Raw genomic sequence first — 12,457 nt, forward strand, 5'->3', positions numbered from 1 at the left:
CTGCGAAATATATGAAACTAAGTTTGGCGAGGTTCCCAGGCCATTCTGCAAACATGTCTCATTTAGGGTGCTTGTCCCCAAATGGCCTCTGGGTATATAAGTGATAGATGTGCAGACCCCCACTGAAGCAGGAGCTGTTTCCTTGGCTAACTGTCCATGGTACATTGGGCCTGTCCTCAACCCCTCTCTCCCTCATCCTCCCCATGCGGTGACTCTTTTTAGCTCTGCCCTAGACACCACCTCCACTGGTCTCTTTCCCCTTTCTCTTGACTCCTTCCTGCTTTTGCTCACATTTGCTCACACCTGCTCTTGCTCTTGCAGCTGTGAGCCGCCAGAGACGTGTGTGTGTGTGTGTGTGTGTGTGTGTGTGTGTGTATGCGCGCGCACACATGCAGTGAGTGTACTCAAGAATGGGTGCATGTGAGCTCAGGTGGAATTGGTGAGTCAGGCCCAGAGAAACATAACCGACATCTGTACAAGTCCATATGCCAAAACAGGAGAGATTCCGGATTGCCCATAGTCAGAGATCAGCACAATCACCCCCCTGGCCAATCCCCCACCCCATCGACCTCTATGCCTGATGACTGCAGTCAAGTCTTAGCAGAGCAGAACAGTTTTCACACGTGTGAACTCATTTAAGTCTGTTACACTGCTTGCTCTCCTCCAGATTTGGGAGGGGTGGTGGAACTAAAGCTTCTCTCCCCTCTGGGACCAGATAGCCAACTGAAGGTGACACCCCTCTCTCTCGGACTCTACCTCGCCACCTGCCCCCTGCCCTCCGTGGCACCTTTTTGCAGGAAACAAGTGTGAGAGCAAAGCAGGGGAGAAAGATAAAGAGGCTGGAGGGGCTATCTAGGGCAGAGGGGTACAGGGAGGGACAGCCAGCCAGTGGGGAGAGTGGAAGACAAGAGTTCCTGGAGGGACCTCCTTCCCCTGGAGGGAAGAAGCCCAGCCTTCCTAGGAGAGGTTAAAGTCTCTGGAAGCTCAGAGGTTGGGAAGGGTTCTGGGCTCAAGGGAACTTTTCTTCCTCAACTAGTTTTGGTAACTGGTGAGTAGTCAGGGCCACTGGACAGGGCTCTGGACACCATCTCCCATTTTTCTGGTTTCCAGGACTGTGTTCCTCCTCCCAGAACCTCCTGCCCCATCCCTCCCAGCCCTGAGAAGGCTCCTGCTTCTCAGACTGTGGGAAGCTGAGTGCAGAAGATGGATGCCCTCCTGGTGTCCCCCCAGCCCTTCTTACAACATAGCAACCATTTATGCTGCACATCAGCTCAAATGTGGATGATTCTATTTATGCTTATAAAGACAAGTGGGGTCTTTGAGGGACTCGCTTTAACATGGAACCACATTTACTCAAAGACAATCCCCCCTTTGGGGAATAAATGGGGCTCTAGCACCTCCTGAGGGTCTGCTCTGGGAAAGCCCCTCACACACACCACCTCTGGTAACCCTCAGAGTGCCCCTGAGAAATGACCACCAACATCCTCATTTTACAAATGAGGACACTGAGGCTCAGATCGAAATGCCCTGCCTGGGGGCGCCTGGGTGGCTCAGTCGGCTAAGCGTCTGCCTTCGGCTCAGAGTCATGATCCCAGGGTTCTGAGATTGAGCCCCATGTCCAGCTCCTGCTCAATGTGGAGTCTGCTTCCCCCTCCCCCACCTTGCTCATGCTCTGTCTCTCTCTCTCTCTCAAATAAATAAATAAACAAAATATTTTTAAAAAATAAACAAATGCTCTGCCTAGGAATGAGCCCTGGGGTTTGGCCAAAGCATGGAAGAATGAACCCAAGGGGCTTAAGGAGAAAGCACCAGGCAAGGCTGGCCTGGCAGGAGCCCATCCTTCTCTAAGGCCAGTGGATGTTTAGGCTAGAAGTCTGTTCAGGAACAGAGGAAAGATCCAGAGTAGAGGTATACAGAGGATGATTTTCAGAAAAAGCAGGGAAAAAACTTTGGTCCTGGAGAATTTAAATAGGCAAATGGCGAGGGCAACGTCTGGGGCAGATTCCAAGTAAATGCCTTTGAAAAAAATGGGCTGTGTTCTCACCAGGGCAGCACAAATGCTCTGGGGATGTGTCCAGAGACTAAGCCTGCTGCCCCGGTGCTCAGCACTTCGTGGGCTCTTAGCAGTGTCTTCTGACGTATGTGACATCTAAGGCTTATTTAAAGAGCAATTGCGATGATGTCCAGTTTATTGTTCTTACATCTGTAATTGTAATTTGTCATCAGAAATGCCAGTCAAATGGGGGTGTGTGTGGTATGATCCTGTTTTTTTCTTTTGCTCTGTTTTCTTAAACCCAAAGAGAAAGGAACTGCCAGGATAACTCTATGCCCTCCAAGTACCCCACATATCCTATGGCAGCTGCCAGAGGGAAGGGGACAAGGGTACCAAGATCTTGACTGCTTTGGGGAACATGCTCTAAAACCTCAAGCTGTTCACGGCTCTGCCAAGTTGGTCTCCAAACCGCAATCTCCCTAACATGTGTTGCTAATGTTGTTACACACCTGTGCGGTCTCCCTCCCGCATCCCAAGCTGTGACCGGGGTTCCCCAGGCAAACAGGCCCCTACTCTCCCCTTCCAGGCCCAGAATCTGGGGTTCAACATGGAGATCTAAGCTTCTCAGACAGCTCTGGTTCCATGTTGGCTCTCTGGGGACTGGACTCCTCATTCCTTGGGGACTCATGAGTGGATCTAACCTCAGGGCAAAGACCGATGGAGGTAGAAGAGGAAAGGGAATAAGGAGTGGTGGGGAGAGGTGTGAGAATGAGGTGGGATTCCAGGAGGTCTAAAGCAAATCCAAACACAGGATGCCCGATTGAATTCAAATTTCAGATATACAATGAATATTTGTTTACTGTTAGCATATCCCCAATATTACATGGAATATAGTGCATATACTGTCTGGGACATACTTACAAAAAATGCATCCATTGTTTATCAGCAATTCCAATTTCACGGGGCACCCTGTATTTTATCTGACAAGCATACTCCTAGATCCTCCCAAGTCCTCTGTCCCATCTAGCATCCTGCCACCATGCACATTTCCTAAAAGCTGTATTTTCATTCTATTAGTCTCAGGTCAAGGACCTCCCATCATCTCCTACTGCCTCCATCCCAGAAGCAGCATCCTCTTCTGACTGGTCAACCCTCCCCGACACAGCCCCTCCCTCACTGCCGGCCTCCCCTTCTCCCTTCTCCCAAAGCCTCCTGCCGCTTCCTCATTCACTGTCCTTCCCGGGGGCTCTGCTTGGGCACCCATTCTGTTCTCCCTCGCAGAACTCCCTCCCCTTCCTCACATCTATTTCCATCCACCTGCCTTTCTCTTTGCTCCATTACTTGGTGCCTTGCAGACTTCAGTGCTGCGGAGTAGGCATGATTTTCAGCTAAGCTCAGACCTGAGGCTTCCTGAGGGCAGGACCAGTTTGCTCTTCCTGACTCCTCAGCAATGTGGCTCTGGTGGCCTGAGGGAGTGGTGGGGGAAGGAGGGTTCAGTGGATGGCAGGAGGGGAGCAAAGAGCGGGGTAGACAGAGAAGGGCGGCAGGGGCAGGATGGAGAGGTGGAGGAGGCCAAGGGGCAGGCAGGACAGGGGCCTCAGCTGGACAGACCCCCACCCCAGGGAGCATGCTCAATGTCCACCAGTGTCTCTATGACTGTAAGAGGAGGGGATGCTGGGAGAATGGACTCTGCTTGATGACCCCCCCCCCACACACACACACACACCCTGGCCCAAGGTGACTCCTTCCCCTTCTAGGTGGGTGGAAACTGGTCCTAGTGGAGGGCTGGGGGTGGGGAGGAACCTACAGGGGAGATGGGGAGCTAGCAGGGTGGAGGGGCAGGAGTGGGCAGGGAAAGCCAAGAAGCCAAAAGAACAGTAGCAGAGAGAGGAAGGGTGGGAGACAGAGGCTGGGGGCTGGGCCTTAGGGAGCACCTGGGGTGGGGGCGATGTGAAGGAGCAGGTTAAAAGCAGTCGGACACCGGTAAATTGGTGCGAGCACCGCCCTGTCCTGGGTGAAGCTAGTTGGTTTGTTATCTTTACCCACCAAAGCATTTACTTTGGTTAGTCGCCCGATCCACAAACACTTTCGAGGAGATGACATTACCGAAAGGGAGGAACATCTGCATCAGCTCAGCGTCCCCAAACTCCTGGGGCAGATGGTAGATGAACAGGTTACAGCCCTCGGGCCCTGCGGTGGGGGGAGGGGCGGGGAGGAGGGATGGCGGGGTGGGGGGGGGAGAGAGAGACAGAGGAGAGGTGAGCGAGTTAGGCAGCGGCAGCAGGGAGTGGGGCAAGGTTGGGAGGGGGGGTCTCATCCAAGATCCAAGGGCAGCCACTGAGGAGTGGGAACTGCTGAGCCCCAGTCAGAGCTCTGGTCTCCGCCCTGCCCTTGGGCAAGTCACTGAGCCTCTCTGTGCCTCCATCACCTTGGCTGAGAAATGAACCTGTCACAGGGCGCCTGGCACCTGGCTCCAGGGGCCCAGTTAACGAGGGAAGGGGGTAAATGTGCCAAGGCCCCATCAGCGGGGGAGAGGGGTGCTGAGGAGAGGGAGGCCTGGGAGGGCCCAGCCGCCCTGGGCCCAGCCCCTGCTCTGGAGCCGCCCTGGGGCAGCCAGGCCGGTGGAGGCAGCCAGGTGAGAGGCCTCATTCACCTCTGCCCTCGGAGGCCAGGCCTCAGCCCTGAGCTGGTGGCCGCTGCTCTGGCCCATCTTTCTCCATAGCCCGCAGCTGCTCCTTCCCATTGCTGCCCAGCGGGCCCGCCTTCCCCACCCCAAACCTCACACTCAGCCCCTGACCTGAGTGCAGAAATCCAGACTTGCTCTGCCTCCTCCAGCAGGCCAGGTGCACGGGAGCGGCTTCCTGGCTGGCTGGGCCATCAGCCTGCATACCCACATGCCTCCTTAGGTGGAGCTCCCCACTCCCGCCCCCCCACCAGGATAACCACCCTGCCCCTTCCATAGCAGGAACTACAGGCCAGGCTCCTCTAAGCCCTCCGTGTGTATGTTAAGTTGCTTAGTCTTCCTGCAGCGCTCTGAGGCAAGTGCTATTGTCATTCCCACTAAACAAATGAGGCAACGGAGGCCCAGAGAGGTTAAGTCACCTGCCAGAAGTCACACAGCTGGGGGTGGGTGGAGCCAGGAAACGGACCCAGACCATCTGCCTCTGTAGTCTGTGCTCTCCTCTCTCTACTTCTCATAAGTCTCCATGACCCAAAAACACTGAACACCGTTCAGGCCTTTGGATTTCTGAAATTTCCAGATGGCTAACGAGTTACATTTTTTCTTTTTAAATGACCAAAATGCTCCATTTTCACTTTGAAATAGAAATCTTTCCAAAATGATTCATCTATTTCTTGCCATCTTAAACAGAGCACGCTACATATTTTTAACCTTTTAAAATGTGGTTGTCCCAAAGATTGTTTCCAACCTGTGGAGGCCACGCAAAGGAGGCCGCTGCATTTGTTAAAGATGTCCAAGAACCAAGGTTCTGACCAGAGGCTGGCAGCAGCTTAAGCATGAGCTGGGAAGTGAAGGTAGTAAGAGGTGGGCAGCTCCGTGCCTTTCATGAGGGCCAGGAACGTGTGGTGCTTCCCTGGGGCAGGTGAAGCTGCAGGTAACCCCCTTGGGGAGCAAGTCTCTCGACCCTCACTCTCCTCCTGGCTCCCTCCTCTGACCACCAAAGCCACCCTTTGAGCATCTGACCTCCTGGGTCCCAGGTCCCCACCCCGAACCTTCTACCGGCCCTCCTCTCACCCTCAGCCTCCCCTCCCTGCACCACGGTCTCCCAGGCAAACTGCCAGCTGGCGGCGCATTCAGAACCGGCGCAAGAGTGCTCCCTCCCACTTCCTGGGATCTCCGCTGTGGAACCCCACTGGGGTGCTGTCCCCTCACCCCATTTCCAACCATGCCAGGTACTCACTGGTTCATACTCTGTGAATGTGTCCCTTGATGGTCCCCAGCTAGATGTGCATCCCCATGGGGCAGGAACCAGCTCAAAGGCCTAGGCCACACCTCCTCCAGACTCCCACCCAGATACTCCCCAACCTCTCTCTTCCGAGTTCCTTAAGTTTACAATTTGTGGTCTGGGGCTCTTTCTCCTTTAGGTCTGGGAGGTTTCCTCTCCAGCCACATTGGGAGATCTAGGGACAGGAGCATTTGCCTTCTCTTGTCCCCCAGCACTGCCTTCCTTCCTCCTTCCAGCTCATCCGTAAGGTCTTCCCTCACTGTTCCACCCCACACAGCCACCTGCCTTGAACTTGGGACCCTTGCTTCAAGTTCTGCATACTGCTTTAAGTGGATGTTATGTTTATTCAACTTAAAGGTTCCAGAAGCCTTTGAGGGCAAGACCCATAGGCTCATCTCATCAGTATGGTATGCAGCTGAGCTTCACAGGACCAGCTCTCCTGGCTCCAGCCTAGCACCCCCATCCTCCACCCCTCAACAGGGAACCTACACATTGCCTTGTACTCCCAAGTCCTCCCTGCATTTCCTCATCCACAGATCATAGAGCATCCAGATAGATGGCATCAAGGACTTTGGAGATCAATCTGGTCCCACCCAGCCTTCTGAGAAATGGTGAAACAGAGCTCCAGAGACAGAAGGTGGCTACCCTGACCATACTGCAGGCCTAGGTGGAGCCAGGACTAGAGCACCCCTGAGGCCCATCTGTGGAGCCTCCTGGTGCCTCTTGGTTTCCAGGCTCAGCTCAAAGACAAAGTTCTGGAAGGAGGGTCTCTCCAGGAACCCATGTGTCCAGGTATATCAATGACATTACACATTGGGGAGATAACCATGATAGAAAGGGCCAACCACTGGCATGGCTGGAGTAACACAGCCTTCTTTCTCACCTATGCTTCATGCAATACTGTAGACATGGCTTTGGGCTGACTCCAAACCACCCTAGCCTATCTCCCCTCCCCATCCCATCCCCAGGCCCCAGCTCACCTCATACTTCGCAGCCCCCACACCTTTGCTCCTGTCCTCCCTGCCTTGACTGTTTGTCTCCCCATCTCTGTGTACTAAAGATCTTATCCTCCCAGGCCCTCGAAACCTTCTCTGACAACCCTGTTCCTAGCACCCTGAGCTCACCCTTGTATGAAGCCTGGCTCTGTACACATCTGGGTCCCTGATTCAGCCCTCCTCATGCCCTGCTCTCTCATGGTGCCTCATCCTGGGCTCCAGTCAGGGAGAGTGTGGACAACAGTGGGAGATCCCACATCTAAGAGGTGGCTGGAGAGGGCCCTGGGGAGCAGGGCACAAGGGCAGGGGCAGAAACCTTGCAGAGATGGAAGAAGTTCATAGTGACATAAATGGGGTGGAGCAGAGTGTAAGGGGGGAGGAGCAGGGATCAAATGGAGGGCCTCACTCTGTTTCAAGGCCAGTGCTAGGGACTATCCTGTGTGTTGGTCAGAGCAGCACTGACCTGCAGCTGTGTGTGTGTGTGTGTGTGTGTGTGTGTGTGTGTGTGTGTGTGTGTGTGTGTAGCAGGGTTTAGAGACCGCTAAGCCCACAGGCCAGAGTGATGCAGCATGCTGACTGCAGGCTGAGGGGGGGTGAGCCTGAGGCCAGTGGGGTGGCAAAGGCAATAGTGCCTGAGGGCACAGTACTCTGTTCTGGGCCTGGGAGGGATGGGCAACACTGGGGCTCCTTGACGCCACCCCTTGCAGCTCTAATCTGACTGATGTGGCACTAGAAGAGCTGGACTAAGGGGAAGAGGGGCAGGGGCAGAGCAGGCTGGAGGGCCACAGCCCAAAGAGGAGACCCTCTGGTAGAGACAGGGCATCTGGACCAACCCCCAGGCTGCTTCAGCAGCAGGGGGACTGGGTGTCACCGAGAGCTAGAGAGGGCTGTGCTTCCAGGCAGCGGGCATGGCCTGCCGCACACTCCTCTCCTGGGCAGGAAGAGATGATGATATGGATCTCAGAAGCTGCCCACTATGTGTAAACTGGGGTGGTGGGCATCATGGGCAACTTTGGAGGGGGACAGTTTGGTGAAGGAAGGGCTGTGTGCACACCGTGAAATCCATAAGAAATTGCTGGAGTCCCAGTCAGACCTGAGCTCCTTAGAGCTTCACGCTCACCAACCAATCCTCACTACCCTCATTCTACAGGTGAGGACATCAAGGGCAAGGATGGGGAGGTGCCATGCTGGAGTCAGACCCAGACGGATCTGCTTCAAAGCCCAGGCTCTCAGCCATCTGGGGACTGTGTGGGGCCGATCTGACCAATGGATTTGGACTCACAGAATCCTGGGGTCCTTTCCAGAGCTGACCTACATGTTCTCATCTGCTGCAGGGACTATGAGGTGGTTAGCTGAAGACCACTGGGATCCCCTGGCTAAGTGGGCTCCTGGGGCAGAGGCGGTGGTCTAATTGGCAGGGTGACTTTTGTCGTGGGACAGGGAAAGCAAAACGCGGTTAATATTCCTGCTTCTAACACGGAGCTCTCTGTGTGCAGGCTCACAGAAGCCCTGAGGGTGACCTTATTTCTCCAGCCTCCTGTGGGGCTCGAGGCTCTGGAATGGGAGGACACTGTTGGGTCTTTATTAGATCCCAGCCTCCCAAACCCCACTGGCCTTGCCTGCCCTGCCCTGTGCCCTGTGCACACCAGGACCTCTGGATGTGATCTCCTGAGAAACTCTTCTTCCATTCGGGCTGCACTGAGGCACTCCCACCTCTTCACCTGGCCACGGAGTCCCAGCCCAGGAGCTCCAGCTGTCTCTCCCAGTCACCCAGAGGATCCAAGTTCTCCTGCCCGTAATGAACAGGTCTCCCTGCTCCTGCTCCACCTGGAGCATTCCTACTCCTTCCCTTCCTCTCCACTGGCCAAATCCCGCCCATTAGAGGAGGGGGGATTCTTGGACCCCACCTCTCCCAGGATTCTACCTTCCTGACCTCCTACCACTTGGGCTTATGGAGCTGCTGCCCCTGAGAAGCCCACCTCCATGCTTGGATTAGAGAGTGCCACATCTCGCAATCCCGCTGTCTTCCCTCACCCTGCTCCACACAACACACAAACATGGTCACCTTTTAAAAGAAACACCCCAGCCAGAGGCCCAAATGAGCAGCCTCTTTGGGGACAGAAGGGGGTGGGGAGGAAGCCCCAGCTCAAAGACTCACCTTCTCTCTGTTGCTGGGGGATCATTGGAGGTGGCTGAGGAAAGGCCTGGCTTATCTGACCATAGGCAGCAGGGTAGGCGGCTGCTGGAGGGCCAAAGAGAAGAGGCAAGAGGGAGAGACGGCGACAGTGACACGGAGAGAGACAAAGGGAGAGGCAGGGAGAAAGAGAGAAACTTCAGTGTTGAGCAGTAAAAGCAGACCAGCCAAAATAGCATTTTAGCTTAGCCACTTAAGATAAAGCCAGCTCTGTGTGTGTGTGTGTGTGTGTGTGTGTGTGTGCGCGCGCGCGCACGCGGGGGCACAAGTTGGGAGGGGGCAAGTTTATTCTGAAACAATGGACAACCCACCTGCATAGGTAATCCACAGTAACAGATCATCAAAAACACTGGAATGCCCAGACCAGATCACCCACTCTATCTGGAAGCCCCGTGCTCTGAGCCCCTGCTGAAGCTGGCACACACACCCTCCGCCCACTCTGATGGCACCTATGTGGGAGGCGGGGCACCACCCGAGGTGTGAGCCTGGCCTCAGGGATCCTGCCAGGGCGGGCCCCAGGGGCACAGCACTAAGTGGGACAAACCTGGTGCTTTCTGCACTCAATCGGGAGAGGGTCAGAGGCGACACAGGAATAGCCAGCCCCTTCCTCAGCCTGGCCTGATTCCCAAAGGTGCAGGATCTGAGGTCAGAGCTCAGGGGTCCCAGCAGGTGAGAGAGCTTCCCCTGAGCTCCAGAAGTGAGAGGCCAACTTCACTGAAACCCCCACATCGCCCTCAGGGGAGATCTCTCTGGCTCTTTCTGAGACTTTCTCATCCCCCAGCAGGGATGAGATTATGGTGTATGTGAGAGAAACAGCAGCCAATCCTGGCTGACAGCATGCCTTGGGCTCCCTTCAATGGCTCACCTGCTCGCCCCAAGGCTATTTCTTCTCAATTCTTTCTCTGCCTCTGGCTGCCTCTCCTCCCTTATTCCCTGTCACCTTGCTGGAGCCCCACTCCTGCTGCCTGTGTGTGTCGGAGGAGGAGTCCTCTCCCAGTAAAGCCCTCCCGCCTTGTCCTCCCCTGCCCCACCTTGCCGGCTTGGGTCCCAGGCCTGGGGTGGGAAGGGGACACTGGTACCCGGGCATGAGGACTGGGGATGTGAGGATACTAACGACCTGCGTACTGCTGCACTCCAGCGTAGGCCTGCTGCAGGGGGTCCGCCGCGGTGGGGCTCTGCGCTGCAGGGGAGCCAAGGAAGCAGAAGTCAGCGGTGCCCACCCAGACCAGCCTCACTCCAGCCATGCCCACAAGGTGATGCTGGGGCCGCATGGCTCCTCCCAGCCACTGTGGCATCTGCCTGCCCCCACCCTGACTGGGGCTGCAGCCCTGGGCAGGGGGTGGATCAGGCAGAAGGCTGGGAAGGGCTGACAAGGAGATGCAGAGGAGGGCTCCACCATGAAGGGCTTGGTGGGAAGATACTCCCGTGACCTGGTGCTGAGAAGGGCTGAGGGAAAGTGGGCAAGGGGGCTAGAGGCTACCAGGGAGGTGGTATCCTCCTCAGATATTCCCAGCACGCGGCATGGGCAGATCCCAGCTGGCTAAAATCAAGGGCCTGGGAGGCTTCATCCTGCCAGTGTGTCCTCCTGGGCCACCCATGCCTGCTCAAACACGGGCACCTCTCCAGGATCCATAGGGAGTTTGCACAAGGCATGGAGGCCTGGCACTCCAAGGCCACACCTGGGACACCTGCTGAGAAGCAGGGCCTAACCACACATATAAGATCTGCCCCATGGGCTGGGAAAGGAGGAGCGCCTGCAGAAACAGAAGAGCCACATGACTGAGGACCTTCCTCCTACCCGATGTCATGAGTCTGGGATGTCCTCCATTCAGTGGGAGGCGAGGAGCCTTAGGCTGAAACTCTGGGCAAGGAACCTGGAGAAGCTGGACCAGGGAAAAGGCTTGGCTCATTTCCGTGGCCTCTGCTGTGTCCACAGGGCTGTGGGGAAAAGCCTGGCGAATGTGGGCACTACCTTTGGTGATGAAGGCCACTGATGACTGAGGTAGGAGGGGGCTGGCCCTGGGGAGGTGACACATCCAGCCTCGGTGTGTTTGAAGCAGACTGAATAACACAGCAAGGCAGAAGGAAAATTATGTGGCCCTATCTGCCTGGCAACCCAGGCCGGCCAAGCTAACTGGTAGTGCTAGGCTCTGGGGCCCCCAGACCTGGAAGACTTTCCAAACTTCCCTTCTGAGCTCCTGTCCCTCAAACTCCGAGTAACATTCTGCTAGAACAATAGCATCTGAGCTTCATCGAAGCCAAGGGAAGATCCTGGGGCAGGAGTCCTTGGAGACAGCATGGATGGCAGTGGGGAAGCTGAGTGCCCAGGAGGGCACTGCTCAGAGTGGGGAGCTGACAATGGGTCAGGACGCAGGTCCCCTCATGCCTGGGGTTGTCCCGGGACAAAACCCTATCCCTCTGTGTCCCTCACAGCAGAGACTGGAGCCAGGAGCTCCCAGCGGTCAAGGGATGATGATGATGTGCTTGCCGGGCTGGTCTTCTCCTCCCCTGCTCCCTGTGCCTGACTCCTCTACCGGCCCCGACTCTGTGGATAGCCACGGCTAGCTTTGTCCCTTTGGTCTTCCCAGCTGCTCGAACACAAAGCACCTTTATGCAAATTAGAAAAAGGTGTTTTTTCCTGTGGCCAGTGTGATGGCCTATGCAAAATATAACCTGCACAACAAACCTGTGCACCCTGGCACAGCGTCAGGACCACAGCAAGTGCCACGTAATGAGCCAATGGTCCCTAACATTTGTGAGAGCCGCCCCTTCAGGGGTGTTATGTGGCAGGAAAGGTCACACTGTGCGCTTCAGACATGATCTCCATGAGTGAGAGGAGAGAACAGAGAAGCTACCCAGGGGTAGGAAGTGGAGAAAAGCGTTTCTGAGACCCCTCTCTACTTCTCTGCTTAATGACCTCATTAGTAACTGCCAAAGAGTGAACACTTTGAAGGATCTCGCTCATTACAGCAGCTCCAAACTCTGCATTTAAAGATGGTAAATTATTTTTTTTAATGTACTACTTTTCTCCTTTCCTTCCCTCCATCCCTCCCTCCTGCTCTGGCAGGGAATTGTTTATGGGATGTGGCAGATTGTTACAAATGGGGAAGAGGAACATTTCCAAATTCCATGAGGGAGACAGCTCACACATGCCAGTTCGGGGTGGGGAAGAAGCAGGTTTGTCAAAATCCAGAGATCCAGATGGGCTTGCAGGCAGGGAGGAGGGCAGAAATGAAACCACCCAGATGTGCTGGGGACTGTATCTCCCAGCCCAGGAGCCTGAGCGGGGAGGAGCCCAAGAACCAGGAGA

At 55.4% G+C, this 12,457-nt stretch overlaps 1 protein-coding gene across 27 annotated transcripts in view; it reads right to left on the bottom strand.

Annotated features, from left to right (window-relative positions):
- CELF4 (CUGBP Elav-like family member 4) overlaps window positions 1-12,457 on the bottom strand; it is a 257,467-nt gene that overhangs the window by 12,521 nt on the left and 232,489 nt on the right. For 8 of the 27 annotated variants that reach the window (XM_041743488.1, XM_041743546.1, XM_041743429.1 and 5 more), the window contains 3 exons: window positions 10,262-10,327; window positions 9,112-9,195; window positions 4,040-4,183 (listed from right to left, as the gene is read on the bottom strand). In XM_041743488.1, coding sequence (XP_041599422.1) covers window positions 4,040-4,183; window positions 9,112-9,195; window positions 10,262-10,327 — 294 coding nt within the window. The remainder of the gene's footprint in view (window positions 1-4,039; window positions 4,184-9,111; window positions 9,196-10,261; window positions 10,328-12,457) is intronic. The other 19 variants (XM_041743616.1, XM_041743610.1, XM_041743450.1 and 16 more) reach the window with 5 other exon arrangements.

Source organism: Vulpes lagopus, chromosome 1 (assembly GCF_018345385.1).
Source record: "Vulpes lagopus strain Blue_001 chromosome 1, ASM1834538v1, whole genome shotgun sequence".
Classification (NCBI taxonomy): Eukaryota; Metazoa; Chordata; class Mammalia; order Carnivora; family Canidae; genus Vulpes; species Vulpes lagopus.